This window comes from Callithrix jacchus, chromosome 1 (genome assembly GCF_049354715.1).
Source record: "Callithrix jacchus isolate 240 chromosome 1, calJac240_pri, whole genome shotgun sequence".
NCBI lineage: Eukaryota > Metazoa > Chordata > Mammalia > Primates > Cebidae > Callithrix > Callithrix jacchus.
This window is the reverse complement of record NC_133502.1, coordinates 65,094,435-65,118,090: the sequence shown is the minus strand read 5'-3', so window position 1 is coordinate 65,118,090 and position 23,656 is coordinate 65,094,435. Positions and strand designations below refer to the sequence as shown.

Below are 23,656 nucleotides of genomic sequence, written 5' to 3'. Positions count from 1 at the left end.
CTGTTAAAATGTTAAGGGGAAAAGTAACATTTAACATTACTTTAGTTCTCAACACAGTCATCATTGAACAATAAGAAATTTAGTTTTTCCTAAGTGTGTGTGGAGTGTTGTTGAGAAAAAAAAAATCACCTTCTCTGTTCCCGGCTCTAAATGGTTTGGGAAACCTGCCAGTAGATCCACTCCCTCCCTCTTTTCACAAGAATTTCCCATTTCAATCAGAGTATCTATAAAGAGTAAGACCTAGACATTTCCACATAAAACTTTAATAATACTGTGCTTTGTATTTACATATCATACATGATTGGTCCTTCATAGCTCACTGTCCCTTTAAATTTACAAATCAGTATAAAAAAAAAAGCACAAGGTTTAGAAGCAACTCTTCTCGTGCCCAACAGTAAACTCATAATTACCGACACGTAGTCCTACAAAGGTAACTCTTGTAACATAAAAGGAAGTGTCCAGTAAGTATTAATAGAACATAGCAATTATCAAATATCCCATTTATTCAAGGTAATTTTAAGAACCATGGTGCTTTAATTATATAAATAACCATATTAAAACCTTTAGATCTACATTAATATGAATACAAATTAAGGTGTCATTCAACCAAAACTAATACTTAATATGAATTAATTAATAAATATATGCATACATAATCAAATCAGTTCCACAAAGTAGAATGTACTTCAATCAAAAAGTCAGCAAATAGGTAATATACTTAAAAATGTGAACTATTTGCTTTAAAAAAGTTTCACTAACATGCTATAATTCTGAAGGCTACAGATGCCACTGGTCAGACTGCTCCACGTGCCATCAAATCTTTCCCCTTTGGAAATAGAAACATCCATTGTCTCTGATTCAATTAGGAAGGTAAGGTATCCCAGTTCTCTTAACACTGCTGGCTGTGATTTTACTCCCGATGTCTTTAACACTCATATGTCTGGGAGATTCTGTAAGATCTGTCTCAAGGAAGCACAGGCTACCATGTGGGCATCTGAAGGAAGATTAGCAAGTGACTGAATCAGCTTCTTGACTATTGTCTTCAAACACTGGTGGGCAGCATTCAAGTCTCTGTCAAACTGTTGTCCTTCAATCTGTAGAGCCAAATGACTGCAGATGTTTCTAAACTCAACACTGTCCTGAAATTAACAACAAACACAAACAAAAAATTAGATACGTTATGGGGGGCATTTGCTGTGCTTTGCTTACCCAGCTTCCCATTCCCTTCTCTTCTGGTGACAGCACTCTGTTTTTTTTTTTTTTCTTGGAAAACTACTCCCCATTCTTAGCCTGTGCAGTTGGACCAAAGCTGATCTCAACTCCGGAGACCAGGCCAATCAGAGCATGGACTGGTCAGGATGGACAGATGATCTAAGCCAAGGCCAGTGAGCCACAGGCCCAGGATATCTACTAGACAAGACCTAAATAGGATCTGCTATCCTTTTTATCTGAGGCTCTTGGAAAATATCTTGCCACTGTAAAGGCAGCATCCAAATGAGATTGAGGCCACCACAGAAGAAAGGAGAACCAAGAGATTAAAAGAGACAGATTCTAATTACTAGCTATACTCAAACAATAAACCCCAGGATTTTTCTGGCCATCTGGGTCAATAAATGTCACTTTTTTACTTAACCAAGTTGGGGTTGAGTTTCTGTTACTTACTGCAAAAAGAACTGTGATAAATACACGAATAGCCTGTGTTTCTATTATCCCATACTCACTGTGTTCAGTATTCCAATACAGAATTTGTTATTTAATGGACATGGTCTCAAGAAATCTCCAAATGCAAATTTAGAAAGAACAGTTCCCAGATAGTTTAAAAGAAGGAGGTAATCCAATGTTTCTAATCTCCAAATGGTTTATTTTATAAAACCCATTGCAAATAAATGGTACATTGGAATGATTCCACATTAGAGATAATGTTGAATATATGATCTCTTTTGAGTATAGGGAAATGATGTCCCCCAGACTTCTGGTTCTAGCAATAAAACCAGAACTTAGTTTTTCCAAGGAATTCTCTTCGCTGCTGAATTCTAAAATTCTAAATAAAATAGAGCAAACACCCTTTCTGAGCTTGCAAGAAAATAAGAGAAATCTTTCAGAAGCCAAAAATTTTAAAAAGATTATTTTAGCTGCCTACCAGGACTATGAAGAAATGAAAGTTAGTCTCTCTTGGGCTGGGTTTGGGATAGAGAGTAAAGTTGTCCCTGAGAATGTGTAATAGAGGACCAATATTACACAGTCATTTGACTTTGAAATTGCCCTCTGTACCATATGAACATCCTGGAACACTCATGCCAAGAAATTAACTTAAAATTTTGACCTGGACTGATATAGCCATGAACGCATGGCAAAAACAAACAAAAACCTATTACAGGGAAACATGTCTGCAACCAGTGCCCTACAATAGTATTTGCATAATACTTATCTACATTGAAGATGAAGCCAAAATATGAAATTTAAAATACAATCTATCATGATATAGTAGATGCAATATGAGACAGAATTAAACTCCAAGAATTAAAAAAGGAGACTATAAAATATGCTTTAAATCAGCAGTCTCCAACCTTTTTGGCATCAGGGACCAGTTTTGTGGAAGTTAATTTTTCCATGGCTGGTGGTGGCAGATGGTATCAGGATGAAACTGTTCCACCTCTGATCATCAGGCATTAGATTCACATAAGGAGCACACAATCTAGATCCTTCACATGCTCAGTTCACAATAGGGTTTGCGCTCCTATGGGAATCTAATGCTGCTGCTGACCCAACAGGAAGAAGAGCTCAGGTGGTAATGCTGGCTTACCTACTGCTCACTTCCTACTGTGTGGTGTGGTTCCTAACAGACCTCGAACCAGCGCTTGTTTATGACCCGGGGGGTTAGGGACTTCTGTCTTAAAATGATTAAAGACATAAAAGAAGAAATCAGAAAAGTGTTTTACAAAACAACAGGCTTGAAAAAAAAGCACATCCACTTCTAAAAAAATGACAATTATAGTAGAAATTTAAAAATTGATAGCTTAAACACTTGATTAAATATATCTAAAGTGAGGATTCGTAAACTAGATGATAAATATGAAAAAATTACCTAAGAATGCAAAATTACAAGTTGAAGACATGGGAAATGTGAATGAGAGGTTGAACAACATGGATGACAGGATGAGAAAGCCCAACAAACACTTCTAGGAGAGACAAGATAGACAGTGAGAAAGAGGCAATATTCAAAGAGAACAACGGATTAGAATTACACAGAGTAGATCCAAAACAGAAACCTTTATATTAAAGAAGTAAAATATGCCATAGGGAGAACAACTTAAGTGAAATCCAAATCTAAACTCATCAAGGCACAATTACTCTTAAAGGCAATCAGCAAGAAAAATACAGATGGGCTTCAAGGAACGACAAGACAGCAGCTGATTTCTCACCACAACAGTAGAGAAAACAATGGAATAATAGCCTCCAATAACTGTCAACCTCGAATTTTTTTATTCCTACTAAACTGTCATTTAAAACTCAGGGAACAATAAATATGCTCTCATTTAAAAGGACAGAATTACCACTGTCCACTTAAAAGACTCTCACAGATATTTCTGAAGACATAATTGTGAAAGGAAATTCAACTAAAAATGGTTGAGATTCAGGAAGCAACAGTGAACAAAGAAACTCGAAAACGTGGTATAAGTCTAAAGAATTTATTGTTTAAAACAAAAATTATAACAACTAGCAGGGAGTTTAGGACATCTAAATGTGCTAAATGAATGACGGTTCATTTTAGAGCCATCTGAGCAAGATGGTTCTCCAATGCTGAACAGCAGTGACATGTCGAATGGAGTGGCACTCTAAGCACTGTATTATTCAAGAGAAAGGTGGCAAACTCACAAATTTCAGACTTGTTAGGTACTTGTGTGAAAATTTAAGGGTTATTATTAAAAGTAGAGAAACAGTATATGAAACTTCAAAATCAGAACAGGGTAAAGATGAATTAAAATTTTATTGGCTGGGCACAGTGGCTCACGCCTGTAATCCCAACACTTTGGAAGGCTAAGGCAGGCAGATTGCTTGAGTCCAGGAGTTTGAGACCAGCCTGGTATACATGGCAAAACCCATCTCTCTCAAACAAACAAACAAAAAAACACAAAAATTATCTGGGCAAGAGGGCAGCACCTGTAGTCCCAGCTACTCAGGAGGCTGAGGTGGGAGGGTCAAGGCTGCAGTGAGCAATGATCATGCCACTGCTTTCCAGCCTGGGCAACAGAGTGATACCCTGTCTCAAAGAAAAAGAAAAAAAAAAAGATATTGACCCTATCTATATAGAAGGTAAAAATGGAGAAATAAAGATACAGACATAAAGCAAGGTAAACAGAAAGCACTAATTAAGATAGTAGTAGTAAGCCTACACATATCAGTAGAAAGCACAACAAATGCAAAGCAATAAACTCACCTTTTGAAAGATAGTGATTGTTATATTGGTTTTATATGCTGTTTACAAGAAACACATTTAAAACAAAAACCATATAAAGATTGGAAGTGAATAGATTTTTGAATATATGCCAAGCAAAGGGAAGCCAAAATAAAACCATAACAAAATCATTATTTGAGATAAAATAAACTACAACTACTAAAATGAATGAGTCCCCAAGATATCACCATTTTATACTTGAATGTCCCTAATATGATAATCTTAACATGCATTCAGTCTACACACATAAAACCTGATTTTAACCTAGCTTTCTCTGAAACTAGATAAATCAAACAACAAAACAGAAAAGCATTTAAAAACACTCATCACAAGCTTGATCCAATGGAAATAAGAAAATATACATTATTGTCAAACATACATGGAATATTTATAAAAGCTGACTATATTATAATGTCACAAAGCAAATTTCAACAAATAAATATCAGGAAGTCTCTATCATGCAAATTATAATGCAAATAAATGAGAAATCAATAACATAGATACCCTTCCCAAAACTGGCATGACTTAGAAAATCCAATTATAAGTAATTCTTGGATCAGTGAAAAAATAATTGAAATTTTAAAATACTTTATACTGACTCATATCACAAATTTGTGGAATGTAGCCACAGTGAGAAATACTTTGACTTAAACAATTGTATAAATTAAGATTAATCTCTGAAAATCCATGAGCTTAAAATTCAACTCAATAATGTAGGAAAAGAAAAACAGACACTGTCACTCAAAAGCAAATGGAAGGAAGAACTAAAAGTTGAACTAAAGTTTCATAAGGGACTAGAGTTTTCTTCCTAGTCCTGTCTAGAGGGAGAAACTATTCTCCCTATGAAAAACCCTGTTTTTTGACTGAGATGGACCTGGATTTCTGACAAGGTGCTTATTGGATAACATCCCCCAGAAACAAAACCAATTTCATTTCAACTTAGCAACAATGGCCGCAAGACCACCTGCGAGCTAGGCTCCAGGTCAGAACCATACTGTGCTCAAGGATTCGCAAGCTACCATACTTGTTCTTTTCTCTTCAAAGCATTCTTGCTTCGCTACCTTGGTGTGTTGCTCACTTCTGCCCAGAGGTGTCAAAGAGCTGTTTAGATCAAGCCTGTCCAACCTGCGGCTTAAGATGGCATTGAATTCAGCCCAAAACAGATTTGTAAGTTTTCTTAAAATACTGTAAGTTTTTTTGTGATTTTAAAAAAATTTAGCTCATCAGCTATCATTAGTGTTAGTGTATTTTATGTGTAGCCCAAGATAATTCTTCTAATGTGGGCCGGGGAAGCCAAATAATTGGACATCCCTGCTGTAGATAGCTTATGAACCTTGTGTTCATAAGGTCTGACTCATAGCTTATGGGCTGGCCTGTGTGCTGAAGCATACTGCTAGGGAACGGGAAAGTAGGAGAGAAAAATCACTCTGGACTATTTCCCCAAGATCCACATCAAGGGAAATGGTCCGATTTCTTTATAGAAGTAATCCAACGCTAAGTACAAAGTATAAAGATCAAAGAAAACATGCAAAGGGAAATTCAAAATAGGAGAAACCGCTAAAACGTGTGCTGACGTGTGCCTGTTAGCCAGTCTGCAAAGGAATTCATCACCCAACGAAGACGAAAATGCCTTTAAAAATATAGTTGTGGGCGGAAAACCTGAAGTCAATTTCACATTTTAGTGTAAAGAATCAAAGAAGGCATCGTTTGGGGAAATTACGTGTATAATAAAAATCGACTGCCAGGCTATACTGGTCCCTGAGGCCCTGGGCAAACTTCAGATCTCTGGCAAGCTTTGCAAACTCGCTTTATTTTACTATTCTAGTACAGTATTTCCTTTTTATCCTTTCTAAAATATATTAGCAGTCAAAGAAAACAAATTAATAGGAATAGGCTTTCCACGGGACTCTTAAGTCAGGGTAGGGAAAAATAAAACAGGTGATTGCTTCTCTTCCATTTGAGGTCCAAAGGCCAACTCTGGATTCAATAATCATTGCCTTCTACCGAACTTCTGCTGAGTCTGCAGCGGAAGATAGGGGTCACAAGTCACAGCATTAAGGCAACAGCATATTAACTGGCTCATAGGCTTTCAGTAGAAACTCACATGATCAATATTGGTGATGATTTCACTTAGGATGCTTTCCATTCAATAACTGAACCTATCCTCCCAGCCACTTTCATTAGCAAATCCCAGATGCTCCCAAAAATGATGTAATATCCTACACGATGCTTTGAGTACTTTGCCAGAATTAGAACTACATGGTTGAGCAATCCAAAAGCAGGTTTTGAAACTTCTAAAGCCTTGTCTAATTTCGGGCGTTGGATATGAAATGTATTGATTGCTACAGTGGTCCAAATTGATGGCCAGCATTTACATTTTTAAGTCAGCTGATATTCTCTCATGTGACTCAACTGATCTATTAGGGTAATGGCCTTGGCCTGTTTAACTCAGCTAATGAATTAGTTAAATTTATTTCAAATGCATATCAAGCCTCCACCACACTACTGAATGAAAAGCAATAAGATATGGCACTTGATCTATAAAGAGCTTATGACCTTCTAGGAGGAAATGAGACATATCGATCATATACCAAATGTCCATTGCAATATGATGAGGGCTGTGGTAAAAACAGAAAACCCCAATCCTATGGAAGAACAGGCATGTTTACACTCATAATTTAAGCATAGCACAGGGTTCTTGCAAAGCTCATTCTGTCATGTGACTCCTTCCTATAGAGTGCTGGGGTTTTATTATTAAAATTCATTTGGACACACTAGGAAAATTCATCTGCTTAGGAGGCAATCCATTCAAAGGAATAGCTCTAGTTTTTACAATATGACTTATTAATTTTTAGCACACATCTTCCCTGTGGTAGGCAGAATAATAGCCTTCCAAAGATGTCCACATCTCCTAGTTTTCAGAACCTGTATGTTACCCTACGTGACACAGGGACTTCACAGATGTTAGTTAGAATGGGAAGGTCTCCAAGCCATTACAAAGACACCAGGGATGCAGACAGAGCTCATTCCTTCAGGAGCACTGGACTTGCCTCTGAACCCTGGTTCTACGCTTGGGCCAAGCCATTATGCCTGTGGAACACTCAGTTTTCTCATCTGTAAAATGAAACAATAATAGCTACCCCTTGGAGGGGTTTCAAGAGTCAGATTGGCTCATGGATATGAAAGCAGCTCTTTGTATTTTTTAAGTGCTCCTTTACATTAATAACTGAAGTTATAGAGGACTCTTATAGATGTTGGGAGGTCAGTAAGGAGGAAGAGCGGGGAGAGAAAAAAAGAAAGGGGAAGGGAAAAGAAAAGAAAGAAAAGAAAAAATCTGCCCTGTGGAAACTCAGAATCTAGTTGGTGAGATGAAATGTATTTGCAATTATTGTTAAGTAGGAATGTTACAAAAGTAAGATTAAGGTTCAACAACAAAGGTGGAGGCCATCAGTACGCTTTTGCAGAAGAGAGGAATAGAGGCTTGCATGAGGCATCGGAGAAGCGGTAGGTGGGAAGGACTATTTAGATACTACAAGATAGATGGGTGGTGTGGAGGAAAGCCTTATGGATCACAGGCGCCTGTAATCAGAAGGAATAACAGAAGCCAAAGTACAGAGTCAACAAGGGGCTGGGTCAGGGAGAAGGAGAACACTAATCTGAAAAGAATAGAATTTTGTGTTGCGTAAGAGGATATGATTGTGTGGAAAGCCTTGAATGTCAGAGTAAAGTCCCTGGACACTTCCAATCATGGGAGTAACAGGCAAATCAGCATTCGAAGAATGTGTGCCTGAGCACCTGCTCAGCACCAGACTGCAAGCTTGGCTCATTCTGTACCTTGTCTCACTCAATGCTCACAACAATCCATGATAGATGAAAACAGATGTGTCTTGGGGAGAGTACGTGATACAGCTAAGTCACACATCAAGTTAGTGAATGAGTTAAAATTAACTTCTCCCAGGGAGGAAGCCAACTTGATTGTGGTGGATAAGTTTTTTGATGTGCTACTGGATTCAGTTGCCAGTATTTTATTGAGATTTTCACATCGATGTTCATCAGGGATATTGGCCTGAAATTTTCTTTTTTTGTTGTGTTTCTGCCAGGTTTTGGTATCAGGATGATGCTGGCCTCATAAAATAAGTTAGGGAGGATTCCCTCTTTTCTATTGTTTGAAATAGTTTCAGAAGGAATGGTACCAGCTCCTCTTTGTACCTATGATAGAATTCAGCTGTGAATCTGTCTCGTCCTGGGCTTTTTTTTTTTTTTTTGGTTGGTAGGCTATCAATTACTGCCTCAATTTCAGAACTTGTTATTAGTCCATTCAGGGACTCAACTCCTTCCTGGTTTAGTGTTGGGATGGTGTATGTGTCCAGGAATTTATCCACTTCTTCTAGATTTTCTAGTTTATTTACCTAGAGGTGTTTTTAGTATTCTGCGATGGTAGTTTATGTTTCTGTGGTATCTGTGGTGATCTTCCCTTGATCATTTTTTATTGTGTCTATTTTATTCTTCTCTCTTTTCTTCTTTATTAGTATGGCTAGTGGTCTGTTTGTTTTGTTAATCTTTTCAAAAAACCACCTCCTGGATTCATTGATTTTTTTTTTTCTTTGAGACAGAGTTTTGCTTTCGTTGCCCAGGCTGGAGTGCAATGGCAAGATCTTGGCTCACTGCAAACTCTGCCTCCTGGATTCAAGCGATTCTCCTGCCTCAGCCTCCCAAGTAGCTGGGATTACAGGCACATACCACCATGCCTGGCTAATTTTTGTATTTTTAGTAGAGACAGGGTTTCATCATACTGGTCAGGCTGGTCTCAAACTCCTGACCTCAGGTGATCCCCCACCTCAGCCTCTCAAAGTGCTGGGATTATAGGCATGAGCCACCATGCCTGCCTCACTGATTTTTTGGAAGGGTTTTGCATGTCTCTATCTCCTTCAGTTCTGCTCTCATCTTAGTTATTTTTTGTTGTCTTCTGATAGCTTTTGAATTTGTTTGCTCTTGCTTCTCTAGTTCTTTTAATTGTGATGTTAGGTTGTCATCTTAGCTCTTTCCCACTTTCTCCTATGGCCATTTGATGCTATAAATTTCCCTCTAAACACTACTTTAGCTGTGTCCAGAGATTCTGGTACCATGTATCTTTGTTCTCATTGGTTTCAAAGAACTTACTTATTTCTGCCTTAATTTTGTTATTTACCCAGTAGTTATTCAGGAGCAGGTTGTTGAGTTTTCAAGTAGTTGTGCAGTTTTGAGCAAGTTTTTAAATCTTGAGTTCTAATTTGATTGCACTGTGTTTTGAAAGACTGTTTGTTATGATTTCCATTCTTTTGCATTTGCTGAGAAGTGTTTTACTTGTAATTCAACATACGCAAATCAGTAAACACAATCCATCACACAAACAGGACCAATGACAAAAAACACGTGATTATCTCAATACATGCAGAAAGGTCTTTGATAAAATTCAACAGCCCTTCATGCTAAAAACTCTCAAAAAACTAGATATTAATGGAATGTATCTCAAAATAATAAGAGCTATTTATGACAAACCCACAGCCAATATCATACTGAATGGGCGAAAGCTGGAAGCATTCTCTTTTTGCACAAGACAAGGATGCCCTCTCTCACCATTCCTATTCAACAGTATTGGAAGGGCTGGCCAGGGCAATTAGGCAGGAGAAAAAAATAAAGGGTATTTAAATAGGAAGAGGAAGTCAAATTGTCTCTGTTTGCAGATGACATGATTGTATATTTAGAAAACCCCATCATCTCAGCCCAAAATCTCCTTAAACTGATAAGCAATTTCAGCAAAGTCTCAGGATACAAAATCAATGTGCAAAATGACAAGCATTCCTATACACCAATAACAAACAGAGAGTCAAATCATGAGTGAACTCCCATTCACAACTACTAGAAAGAGAATAAAATAACTAGGAATGCAACTTAAAAGGGATGTGAAGGACCCATTCAAAGAGAACTACAAACCACTGCTCAAGGAAATAAGAGGGGACACAAACAAATGGGAAAACAATCCATACTCATGGATAAGAAGAATCAATATCATGAAAATAGCCATACTGCCCAAAGTAATGTATAGATCCAATGCCATCCCCATCAAGCTACCATTGACCTTCTTTGCAATGAAAGAAAAAAATGACCTCCTTTGCAATGAAGGAAAAAAAAAACACTTTAAACTTCATATGGAACCAAAAGAGAGCCCACATAGCCAAGGCAATCCTAAGCAAAAAGAACAAAGCTGGAGGCATCATGCTACCTGACTTCAGACTATATTACAAGCCTACAGTAACAAAAAAAGCATGGTACTGGTACTAAAACAGATATATAGACCAACAGAACAGAGCAGAGGCTTCAGAAGTAATGCCACACATCTACAACCGTCTGATCATTGACAAACTTGACAAAAACAAACAGTGGGGTAAGGATTCCCTACTTAATAAATGGTGTTGGGAAAACTGGCTAGCTATATGCAGAAAACTGAAACTGGAGCCCCTCCTTACAACTTACACAAAAATTAACTCAAGATAGATTAAAGACTTAAACATTAAGACCTAAAACCATAAAAACCCTAAAAGAAAAGCTAGGCAATGCCATTCAGGACATAGACATGGACAAAGACTTCATGACTAAAACACCAAAAGCAATGGCAACAAAAGCCAAAATTGAAAAAAGGGATCTAATTAAACTCCAGAGCTTCTGCACAGCAGAAGGAACTAACATCAAAATGAACAGGCAACCTACAGTATGGGAGACAATGTTTGCAATCTATCCATCTGACAAAGGACTAATAACCAGAATCTACAAGGAACTTAAACAAATTTACAAGAAAAAAAAATAACCCCATCAAAAAGTGGGCAAAGGATATGAACAGACACCTTTCAAAAGTAGACATTTATGCAGCCAACAATCATATGAAAAAAGGCTCATCAACACTGGTCATTAGAGAAATGCCGATCCAAACCACAGTGAGATATCATCTCACACCAGTTTAATGGCTGTCATTAAAAAGTCAGGAAACAACAGATGCTGGAGAGGATGTGGAGAAATAGGAACACTTTTACACTTGGTGGGAGTGTAAGTTAGTTCAACCATTGTGGAAGACAGAGTGGTGATTCCTCAAGGATCTAGAACCAGAAATACTATTTGACCCAGTAATCCCATTACTGGGTACATACCAAAAGGATTATAAATCATTCTGCCATAAAGACATATGCACACGTATGTTTATTACAGCACTATTCACAATAGCGAAGACTTGGAACCAACTCAAATGCCCATCAATGATAGACTGAATAAAGAAAATGTGGCATATGTATGCCGTGGAATACTATGCAGCCATAAAAAAGGATGAGTTCATGTCCTTTGCAGGGACATGGATGAAGCTAAAAACCATCATTCTCAGCAAACTAACACAGGAACAGAAAACCAAACACTGCATGTTCTCACTCATAAGTGGGAGTTGAACAATGGGAACACATGGACACAGGGAGGGGAACACCACACACTGGGGCCTGTCAGGGGATGGGACAGATAGCATTAGGAGAAGTACCTAATGTAGATGACCGGTTGATGGATGCAGGAAACCACCATGGCATGTGTATACCTGTGTAACAAACCTGCGTGTTCTACACATGTATCCCAGAACTTAAAGTATAATTTTAAAAAATTAACTTCTGTATTACAGAACTCAAACATTCATCAAAGACTCGCCCCAGATCCCAGATGATGCCAGGTGCAGTAATGGCTCACAGAGCTGAGCTCACCCGCAGTGTGGGACAGAAGGCTGGCAGGAATTACAGAGCTGTAGCTGCTCCAGTGGGGTGGCAGGGGCTTCTTGGAAGCAAGCGGGACAAGCACTAAACCAACTTTGGGGATGGAACAAAATGTCTACAAGTAAATCATTTAATATTTCTTTTTTGGACATCTTCACACTATTTTTCTTAAGGTTTACTGAGTGTTATGAGTGGTACAAAGCTCAAAAATGGCAAGGATCGCATCCAAACGGAAGACTGGCCTAGTGGCCCATCCCTCCTCCCTGCAGCATAATTGAGAGGGCTTGGCTATTCGAAAGATATTCAAGGCACGGAACCTTCTACACCCCATGTAAAACCAACCCTGAGCTAATCAGAGGCCACCCAGCTGGAGGTCTCCTTTCCTCAGCTCTGTTCTCTCCGACCCACTGTGAGGACAGTATCTCGGAAAAACTGCCACACTGTGTACTTCTCTGCATTCTGCGTTGTGCATTTACTAGGAATGCACACATCTGGAATTCTTGAGCAACTGAAAATGCACCTGCAAAGTCCAAAAAGGGAAGACAAGTTAAGCCTTTTTTAAAAGCTTTGTACTGAAAATAAACACTCCTATCATAACTTAAGGCTTGAAGACGAAAGGAAGCTAGCAGCAGGAATTCATTTGAAAGTCTGTTTTCTGAAGCCAGTGCCAGTGGATAATAAAGTCAAAAACCCAACATGACTTCATAGGCTCTAAAATGCAGGTAATTTAAACAATCCACAAGGATTGTGCTTTCTTCTCCTACCATGTCGCCTTCAAAATCACTTCTTTTTTTTTTTTTTTTTTTAAGATGGGGTTTCACCATCATGGCCAGGCTGGTCTTGAACTCCTGACCTCAGGTGTCCACCCACCTCGGCCTCCCAAAGTGCTAGGATTACAGGAGTGAGCCACCGCGCCTGGCCCCAGAATCACTTCTAAATCTACTAAATCTAAATCTAATATTAAATTATAAATCAGTTCGTACTCACTTAACCGGTGGCATTACAGTAAGTTGGCTCTTTTCCAAACAGTCACATCTTGAAATGTCTTGAGCTATATTCTCTTACACCGGCCTCCACAAACTTGTTTCTTCTCATGTTTTCCCCTCTAGCTCTCCCTGAAGGCGTCATATCCTCTACAGGGAGCATGAAAGAGAGAGATGGAGATATTGGGGGTGAGAGGGAAGTGAGAAAGAGAACAGAAGAATGAGAAGGAAAGAGAGAGGAGGAGAGAAAGAAAAAAAGGAAGGAAGAAAGGAAGGAAGAAGTTGTCTATGTTGAGGCCTGTCCTTAATAAACTTCTGCCTGTCCAGCAGATTGTTCTCCTCTAAAGCTGTCCAATGCTGGGCCCGACAAAAGAACACAAATCCCTTCTCCAGACCCATTGGCAGCTTCTACGCTGGATGTCTACATAAAAGGGGAGCGATGTTTTTCTGTTTTAGTGGGATGTTGTGGAAAACATACTGTCATGAATTATAAATTGCCTCAACTTCATTTGGTTCATCAGCTTCTGGCTTTGAGCTACAAATCACAGGTCCCGGAGCAGCCACCCATCACCCAAACCCAAGGTCAGTCACAATAGATGTGTAACTGTGTATTAATAAAACACCCAATGAAGAACCAAAGTATTAGCCAGTCACCATTAAATAGTATCATCCACAGGAAATTAAACATTTTTACTTGTGGTATACCCACTGGAAATGCTCACAAATAACTAAGGCTCCTGATGCATTTGCTTTGGATATAGCACCATTTCCAGTTGAAAATCCAGTGAAAAGCACTTTTGTAATGGGTATAAGCCCTTGATTCAGGGATGCTTTATTTACAATTGGATTTACCTGGTAAATTCAAAAATTGTAAAATAAAACACTGTAGCATTTTCACCAAGATGTCAAACATAACTAGTTTCGTTTTAGGCCTTTCCTGCTGTATCTTTCCCCAGATGTCTATTTCAGAAAAGTTTTATATCCAGATTTTTTTATATCATTCATATTATAAGAAGTTGCAAAGCTATATAAAAGCTACTTCTAGAGCAGCCACCATATCCATGGGTTAGGAGTAGAGAATAATAGAAATTCTGTCACTCATCACTGCACTTTCTTCTAACACAGAAAACGTAATTTTGTCACAGATAATGAGCACCCCCATGGCCATGGGTACTGATTATATAATCATGAGCATTTATGTCTTCAATATCGAGTTAGTAATTTTTGAAGACACAATTCTCAAATTTGCAGAAGCTGGCTTCACTTGTTCAGAGGAAGACATTGATGATGAGTGCTTTTTCCCAGTGGGAAAAAGATTTGCTTATTACTGTCATTATTATTATCATTAAAAGGTTGATGACTCATGAATTCTTACTGTTATTTTTGTGAATTGTATTCTTGATATTAATGAATATGGATACTTCTGGAAAGTGACAGCAACACATGCAAATGTTTTCCAAGTTTCCTCATGACAAGGAAGAGAAGGATGGGGACTCACAGGGCTGGGTAAGTACAGACAGCTCTGAGCATGTTTATGAATCAAAAGGGTCAGCAGAGAGGGGGCTGTAGAAAATATAAGAAGAAAGAAAATTGATAGAAACAGGACCAGGGGCAAGTGACAGATTCGCTTATTATTTTTTCCCAATGGGGAAAAAGGCACTCATCATCAGTGTCTTCCTCTGAACAAGTCAATATTCATATTTTGCAATGAAGCCAAAGCCAAGAGTTTTATGACTGCTGCTCTTGCACCGTAGAATGAGAAAACCAGCAAGGACTACCAAACGTGAGGGAATAATTGGTACCAGAATGCACTCATTGAAATGGGTAAGCTCCCAGGCAGGTTTCATCTGCAAAGGCAAAAACATTCTTCTGTCTCTGAAGTTAGCTACCACCACAGTTTCCATGAAACTTGCTTCAGAACAGAACTTTTGGAAACTACAAATGTTTTTAATTCTCAAGGAAAGATAGACAAAACTCAATCCGAGTAACTTTGTTATTGGCTTGGCAAACGGTTGCTATGTGAATTGGTCATTTTCAACAGCTTAAAAAAATCCTAGACTAGCTTCCTCCTGGTATTCTGCACACATTATGTTCCCTTTGGGTGGCAAATGTCACATGCATTCCTCCTAGTATTACTAGTTCGTGAGTGATTTCCTAAGTTTACCTAGTGCTTACCATATAAGGTGGCCATGATGGAAGGAGGTGCACAGATCACCCATTATGGACTAAATTGTGTGGTTCCCCCCATTCATACATTCAACCCCCAATGTTACTGTATTTGGAGACAGGTTCTTCGTGAGGTAATTAAGATAAAATGAAGTCATAAGCGTGGCTCGAATCTGACCGGACTGGTGTTCTCATAAGAAGATACACCAAACACATGCAGAGCTTTCTCTCTCTGCTTGCAGGAGCTGTGGAAGGGCCATGTGAGGACGCAGAGAAAAGGCAGCTGACTGCAAGCCAGGAAGGAAGCTCTTACTAGAAATGGAATTTGTTGGCACCATGATCTTGGACTTCCAACCTCCAGAACAGGAGAATATAAATGTCTGTTATTTCAGTCACCCCGTCCGTGGTATTTTGCTATGGCAGCGGAGCTGACGAATACATCCAGGCTACGCTGTGACTGTTGTGGTCCAAGCGGTGTCCACAATGCACAGCATGTACAACTATGGCCCTACGATCTCTCATATACACATTCAGCATGATGTTCATAACCCCCCCATGGGCCACCACCGTGACGTAGAATAAGTTAGATAAAACCCATCACTTCTTAGCCACCTGGTCTTGAGCAAAGCCCTCAATTCCTCTAGAGCCGCAGTTTCCTCCTGTTATAAATGTTTGTTAAGCCGGTTAAATCTAGCCTCTCCACCAAATTTAATAAGATTCAGAACTGTTCATCATTTTTCATCCACCATGAAGAAACTCATTGCATGAGTGTTTGCATGTGTATGACAATTTCTAAGTGTTCAAAAGGAATATTGTGTCGGTTTCATTAATTAAAGAGTAAAATACTATTTTAAAATGTCTGTTATCATTGTGGTGAGAATTTTTCTGCCTTCATGCCTGCAAATGTCACTGCTTACCCTTCTGGTGGATTGATCAGTGAGTCACTCACTGGTGACACCTCCGTCACTAGGCAAGAGGCTAAAGCTAACCTCTAGATAGTGGAGGCTTCCTGGAAATCTCTTTGGGTCATCCTAAGTCTGCTTTTGTCAATAGTTCCAGAAAAGTAGACACAGAGTTCATGGATCATATTCATTAATATCAATAATAGAATTCACAGAAATAACAGTCAATAAGAATTCACGAGGCATCAACCTGTTAACAGTAATAATAATGGTAATCATAATAGCTCAGATAGATGGAGACTAATTTTGGGAAGCCCCTGACAAAATGCATTATCTCAGTAACCCTTTGGGTAGATACCATTATCTGCAGTATATAGGGAGGAAACTGAGGCACAGAAAGGCTAAATAACTTACCCAAGGGCCTATGGCAGGAAGTGGCAGAGTAGGTTTGAAATGCTCCAGGGGACTTGACTGCTATGCTGTGCTGTCTCCACTGCAGGATCCCTAATGCCTGTCATCTGGGTCATGGGCTTTAGTTCAAGCAAGTCTCCCTCCTACCCTCTGTGGTAAGTACCACCACCAAAGGGATCTGATGTTGGGGATGTTCCCACGTACTTCTAAATGATACACAATTGTTATTTCCATTCACAGAAATCCTCCTGAAATCATTCTGCTGTATAAAATCTGTATGTTCCTAATTTAAAAATATACAAAACACCCTTCCAAGTCATTTGAATTAACACTAGTATTAAGGAAGACAGTCTATAACCAGCCTCCTGGAAAGACAGAATGTCATCTCCTCAAGTCTAAGTGCTGTGTAATCATTAATCTACAAAACAAATGGAGATATTACCTGTTCTGCAAATAGCAGAAACAATCAAAATTCCTAGAGGCTGCCAAGGGAACCAATCATGCAGAGAAACTGCTTTCTGCTTCTCTCTGGAAAGCCCTGGCTGTTTCCAGACCCTAAAACTCATTATTCCCCTGCAGGGGAACAGCAGACTCCAATAGCTAGTTGCTTCTAGAAAGTGGCAGCAACACATCTAAGTGTCTTCAAAGTTTGCTCATGACAAGGAAGGCAAGGATGGGGACTCACGGGGTGGGAAGTAAAGAAAGCTTTGAGCATGTTTATGGACCAAGAGGGTCAGCAGAGAGAGAAAGCAGTAGTAAATATAAGGAGAGAAAAAAAATTGATAGAAACAGATCCAGGGGCAAGTGAAAGATTTGCTCCAGTGAAATTAACATGAATATACATGGAGATGGGGAACAGCATTTAATTTTTAGAGACAAGAAGGAAGATGAGTAGAAATGCAGTTTTTTAGGTAGAGAAAGGTATTTGTGTCCACTGGCCTCAATTTCCTCAGAAAAGTGTGAGAGGGGTGAGGTTTGAATGAAGGAGGCTTGAGGAAGATGGAAAACGTTTAGAATCAAGAGTCAATTGGAAAGGGTTAAAAGGATTTCCAAGTAGAAGGGACTGTGGCATTAAGCTAAAATGGCATAGTTTATAGTGGACTGTTTCCAGAGCAGAGGACACGGGGTTTAGTCCATTGCTACTGAGTTGGGTCAAGCCCTTAGATAACGGGCTTCTGCCTGACTGTCAGGCTGAAACCTACCCTTCTGTGATTTATCCAGGCTTCTGTGTTCTACCTATCCTCTGCTTGCAAGGATCCAAGGTCCTTATCATGATACACAGGCCTTTTCCTAACTGGCCCCCATTTATGTCTCCATCATTAGATTTTCTCTTCTGCCACATTGAACTTAATTGTAGTTCCTCCAGAGCCTCAGGCCCTTTCAGTGCTGCTGGGCCTTGACCAAAGGATTCCCCTGAAATATTTTTCTTTTTAAATAAAATAACATGGATTTTTTTTAAAAAGGCTGCCTCCTCTGAGAAGCCTTCCAGGGTCACCTTAGGTAAAACTTATCATTCAGTCTCTCCTTTTGCCAGCTTTATCTATGCTCTGTATGTGCTACTAACATCATTAGTCACTTCATATTTCAGCTATTTTTAAATGCACTTTTATTCATGTTTTTAAAAAATTCCCTAAAATAAGCCAGATGTGGTGGCACATATTTGTAGTTGCTCAGGAAGCTGAGGCAGGAGGATCAATTGAGCCCAGGGCTTGAGGCTGTAGTGTTATGATCACACCTGTGAATGGCTGCTGTACTGCACCATGGCAACCCAGGTAAACCCTATCTCAAAAAACAAAATCCCTTAAATTATCATGCAGCTTATAATCAATGGTGCATCATAGTTTAATTGACAAGATTTAAAAAATTTTTGGATGATACTGAAAAAAAAAGTACATCTTACATTGGAGAGCATTTGGTGAAACGCAGCTTCATTTTCTAACTTTCTAAAGTGAGTGTGGAAGTATTTCTCAGCTGGGCGTAGTGGCTCATGCCTGTAATCCCAGCACTTTGCGGGGCTGAGGCAGGCAGATCCTGAAGTCAGGAGTTCAAGACCAGACTGGCCAACATGGTGAAACCCCGTCTCTACTAAAAAATACAAAATTTAGCTGGGCACGGTGGCTTGTGCCTGTAATCCCAGCTACTTGGGAGGCTGAAGTAGGAGACTTGCTTGAACTGGGACCGGGCGGTGGAAGTTGCAATGAGCCAAGATCGCACCACTGCACTCCAGCCTCAGCTACAGAGCGAGACTCCATCTCAAAAAAAAAAAAAAGAAGTGCTTCTCATATTGCCTCCCACCCCACCCACGCCGCCACCCTTGGCAGTGTCTGGAGACATTTTTAGCTGTGTCAACTTGCAGGGAGGAATGGCTGCTGTCATCTAACAGGCAGAGACTAGAGATCCTGCTAAACGTCCTATAATACACAGGACAACCCCCGACCACAAAGAATTAGCCAGGCCAAAATGTGAGTAGTACAGAGACTGAGAAACCCTGATGTAGAGAATCAATACCTATTGGGTATATAATAGGCTTTATTATGTTTAATTTTAAATAAATATTTTACAGTGTATAGTGCAACTTAATATATAGTAACTTTTTCCAAACCTTGACTTGCACAGAACAGCAATTCTTGAGACATACTCTAAGCTCTCTTCATCACCCCTGCCCGGCTCCCTTCTGCTAGATGCCTCAGGGGAATCAATACAGCAATGCTCCTGGTCAAAATCTGAAAGCCAGAAGGTCTCAGAGAGTTTTGTGACCTTAAACCAATTAAGTTAGTTAATGGCAAGTCCAGGACTGAAACCCAGACCCCCAGATTTCTGCAATTTCACTCAGGCTGGGAGGCAGCTGCTCCGTTCCCGGGCTAAATTGGCTAACACAGTTTGGTACCTTAAGAGGAAATGTGCCCTGCCTATGAGCTGGGTGACTTAGCAAGAGTTTAGCATTAGTATTTACGCTTCAACACCCGGGACTCACCCGGCTCTCACCCCACTTTATGAGAATTTAGGTTGACTCTGTAAGACCCCTCAGCTCTGTGGGGAATTGGATTCATGCAAAAAATAATTGTGATTCATGAATGTGAAGGAACTTTAAATAAATGTAGATGATTTCATCATACAAAAGGCAAAAGGGTAGTAAGTGTATTTAAGGCTCTGGAGGAAGCGTTATTAATTTGGAAAGGGGGTGCAGGGAGCAGTCCTCTATCCCTGCAAGCTGCACGTGTGGAAAGGACCTTTCTAGTGCAGGAAGCTGATTTATGTGAGAAAGGAAGGAGTTCCAGGAGGAGGTTTTGGCAAGGCCGTCCCCAAATCTCGGTTCTGCAGCCAGGCAGGCCTCAGGTGAATCTGGGGCTCCCTGCCCCTCCTACTGAGTCCCCAGAGTGTCCCCCGTCCCCTTCCTTCTCCCACTCGGGCTGAATCGCAGTGAGCAGCAGTGCTTGGGATCCTGCGACCCACCCATCGCCATCCCAGCAGCCCCGCCCTTGGAGCACGGGGGTGCACCCTGCACGCCAGAGGGGATGGCCGGGGCCAGACTACTAACCTTCAGGTGGATGGGAAAAGACCGCTCCTGCTGAAGAGGTTCCAGCAGCGTCTGCTCCACGCTGACCAGCTCCGATGTCGAGTCCACCACGCGGGCCAGCGCGCTGCGCATCGCCATCCGGGCCAGGGTGCAGGGTCCGTGGTCCCGGGGGAAGGGCAGTAGCTCAGCGCTCCCGTCCGCGCCCCGCACCACCTCCTCCTCTGGGGAGCTCGCAAGCGCCCCGGTCCCCCGATTCCTGGCCCCCACGCCCCCGCCCCGCTCCTCGCGCCCGGGCCCGGGCCAGGCCCGCAGCCGGCCTGAGCGACGGACTGGGGCGGTGGACACGTGGTCCGGGTCCCGCGGGTTCCCGGGGGCGCCCGGACCGTCGCCCCAGCCCCACTCCTGCTGCAGCAGCTGCAAGGTCTGCAGGGCCACCATTTGGTGGCCAATGGAGGCCACTAAGGGCGCGGGGCTGGCCATCGCCTCCGCTGGCGGCTCGGCGCCCTCCGCTTGCAGGTGGACCAGCAGCGAGGGAGGCGGGAGCGCTGGGGTCGCCAGGGTCACATTTTCTAACCCGCACCCCTCAGCCTCCGAGTCTCACAACGTGTGTGGTCGGCCCCGCCCCCGGCTTGGAATCCGTGACCGCGCTGGCCTCTGCCTTCGCCTAAACTCCGAATCGGCGTGTTCTGACCCAAAGCTGCCTGACGCGCTGCTTGGTGTGCACTTGAAAATCAGCGAAATGCTGGTCGCTGGTTCTTCCCCTCTCTTCAGGGCTTTGATGAGAAAACGTGCTGCTTTGTGCGGGTGCATCTATCGGTGGGATACCCCGCCCCCACCTCCTTCGAAGGACTTCTGCCAGTGACCACTGAGACCTGGGAGGTGGGGGTGCAAAAGACCCGCCCTAGGGCGAAAGTACCAAGAACTCTAGAAAAACTTGCAAAGGGAAGACTAAGCCTTTCCTAACCCGAGGGGAATTTTCAGAAACTTGTTGAAGCAGCCTTCAAGGCCTTGCATTCCCCAAACAAAAGAAGGAGGACTTGTGTGTCTGGAAGTTCTGCTCTTCTCTGCTTTCTTTGCTCCGTGCCACTTGAGCACCAGAGCCTGGTGAATGAACCAGCACCAGCAAGCCCCAGGGCCCAGGCCTGGCACTGCCCAGAAAAGCCTAAATGGTTTTGTGTGACACTCCCCAAAAACTTAGGCACCAAGGTTGAAGTTAATCCTTTTGTGAGCCATGAACTCAGGGACAGCTGTACAAATAGTTGCTGTTTTTAATTAAACCCAACGTGGCTACTTCCTTCACTTAGAAAAAAGAGACTGGCAATGTTATGCTTTGATAGATTCGAAACCATGGGTGTATGATCACACTAATAAAACAGAAGATATTTGAGAGGAGCGGTATGGAGGCCCAGTCCAGAACAGCCTCATTCCTGCTTGCTTTCTGCAGGGAAAACCATTAGATGACCCAATAGCCCAGTAGAGCTGGGGCAATGGTGCGTGCCCATGACAGACAGGTAGGCCCTGGCAGACGGAGGATGGAATTTCATTCCTCCTTTAGGAGCCAAACTCCACCCTTGGTGCTGTGGAGATCTGGAGAGGCCTTTGAGTGAAAAGTCCACTCTGGTTAGTCTGTGAGCACAAAAGGATCATCAGAAGAGATACGGAGAGGGATATGGGGTCCTTTAAGGTTTCTTTAACTCTGGGATAGTATGACCCCGTATAATCCTCCCAACTTGCCAGCAAAGGTTCCTTCTCCTTCCCAGTGTTTTCTTTGCCTATGAAAACAAATCTGAATGCCAAGGTAAAGAAAACCTTTCTTAAACAAAAACGAGTATGTTCACACTAATTATAACTAAGTAAAAATGCATGTCTGTGCATTGACAGAAAGGAAATTACTTTGGAGGGAAGTAAATAGTTTAACGTTGATTAGATTTTCTTGCCATGAAGTTTCTTAAGTTCATAATAAAAAATTGAAAGAGAAATTTTTCTTCTTTTAAAAAAATCCTCAAATGTTGAAATATATTAGGTTCAGCAGAGACTAACCAGCAATAGCAAAATGAACCCCTAATTTTCACAAAACATGTCAGATCTCCAGGGCTGCCTTTCCTTCCAGATACACAGGAAATTCAGTTTCATGGGCTAACCCTTCCACTATCAAATGGCTGACTGCAAAACTTTCTTGACAGATGGAATTTCAGCCAACAGCAAAATTGAAATCACTAGACACAGGATGACCTGAGGCCCCACTCTTCTACACACCAGGCTGAGTCAAAGCCATGAGGCCAACTGAACCACAGGGGGTCTGACAGAAGGGTGCCAGAAAACCTTGGGGCCTGAGGGATGGTACATGCTACTTAAATAGCTGCCTGCTTTTTCTAGTATCCTTAGGAAGCCTGGATCATCCAGCAACTGAGTGCTTTGTCTGTCTTGGCCATGGGTCACACTGTCTTTTCCTATGACCTCCAAATGGCTTATGTTCCCAAACTAGAGATATGAGAACCTAACTCAGGAAAAGCTTTCATAGAATATTTAGATGAGTCAATAGCATAACAGGTCTACCTTTGGTCTAAAATACCTCCATAGTTATGTATGCTGTGCTACCAGACCAAGTAATATACAGCCTACTTCCTATCCACTGTACTCAGAATTTGAGGCTATTCTGTAATAAAAGGGCACATTCAAAAGGACAAAGTATTAGACATCTGCTATGTTTGTTTCACAGCATCTATTTCACTATTTTATAGAAGTCATACCCTCATTTCTCAGTAGATATGCTTTTTCCTCCACACTCGGCCCATGAAGTCAGATGGGATGAACCCATCTCACTGCAGAAGGGTGCTTGATCATCTAGCCTAAGTCCCATCACACATCACATCCCTACAGTACATGGTCAGAAATGGGCACATGGCCAGCTAGAGCCAATGAGACAGTACTTTTTAGGATGCTTTCAGCTGAATGTACTGTAAAGAGAAAACAACAGAAGCAAAGAGTATAGGCCAAAACAAAAAACTGTAGGGCAAGAGATGAAACAGCAAAAGATCAAATTCCCTTTAAACCAGAAAACTCAATATAGAATAGTTTAATCAATAAGAATAATTTATTGTCTTACATCACAAGAAGTCCAAAGGCAGGGTGGCTCCAGAGTTGGTTAATACAGCAGTTCCTCAGTGTCATCAAAGCCCTTGGTTCTTTCCTTCTGCCTGCCATGCCATTCCCAGCACATCAGCATTGTCCTCGATCTTTGGGCTGGTTCTCCTATGGCTAGTTCTAGACCAGCTGCTGGCATCACGTCTAGACAACAACATCTAGAAGAAAAGGCATCTTTTCCTATGTATTCCTTCTTGAGAGCAAGGAGACACTTCTCAAAAGCCTTCAGCTGACTCCCTCTTACATCTCCTTGGCCAGAAATGTGTCACATGATCTTGCCTAATCAATCATAGTCAAGA

The 23,656-nt window shown here is 41.2% G+C and overlaps 1 protein-coding gene across 3 annotated transcripts; it reads right to left on the bottom strand.

Moving 5' to 3' along the window:
• Positions 1-243: 243 nt before the first annotated feature.
• DLEU7 (deleted in lymphocytic leukemia 7) lies at positions 244-20,839 on the bottom strand. Of its 3 annotated transcripts, none has more exons than XR_001911134.4 (3): positions 20,235-20,839; positions 13,222-13,367; positions 244-1,139 (listed from the first exon to the last, which is right to left on the bottom strand). XR_001911134.4 is itself a non-coding variant. In XM_035297781.3 (3 exons), exons 1-2 carry the CDS (start codon positions 20,691-20,693, stop codon positions 19,336-19,338), a joined length of 543 nt encoding a protein of 180 aa, XP_035153672.1. In that variant the 5' UTR covers positions 20,694-20,839; the 3' UTR covers positions 1,019-1,139; positions 19,299-19,335. The 3 variants fall into 3 exon arrangements, 2 of the variants coding, with proteins under 2 accessions (XP_002742701.2, XP_035153672.1); XM_035297781.3 differs by lacking the exon at positions 13,222-13,367 and adding an exon at positions 19,299-19,419 and having other exon boundaries at positions 1,019-1,139; XM_002742655.6 differs by lacking the exon at positions 13,222-13,367.
• Between the last annotated feature and the right edge of the window lie 2,817 nt (positions 20,840-23,656).

What these genes read in the sequence shown, in the direction of transcription:
- DLEU7 (XM_002742655.6), bottom strand. Translation starts at nt 20,693, where the DNA reads ATGGCCAGCCCCGCGCCCTTAGTGGCCTCCATTGGCCACCAAATGGTG. An exon ending in CTTTTCCCATCCACCTGAAG is followed by an intron (nt 1,140 to 20,234) that starts GTTAGTAGTCTG and finishes TGTTAATTTCAG; the next exon opens with GACAGTGTTGAGTTTAGAAA.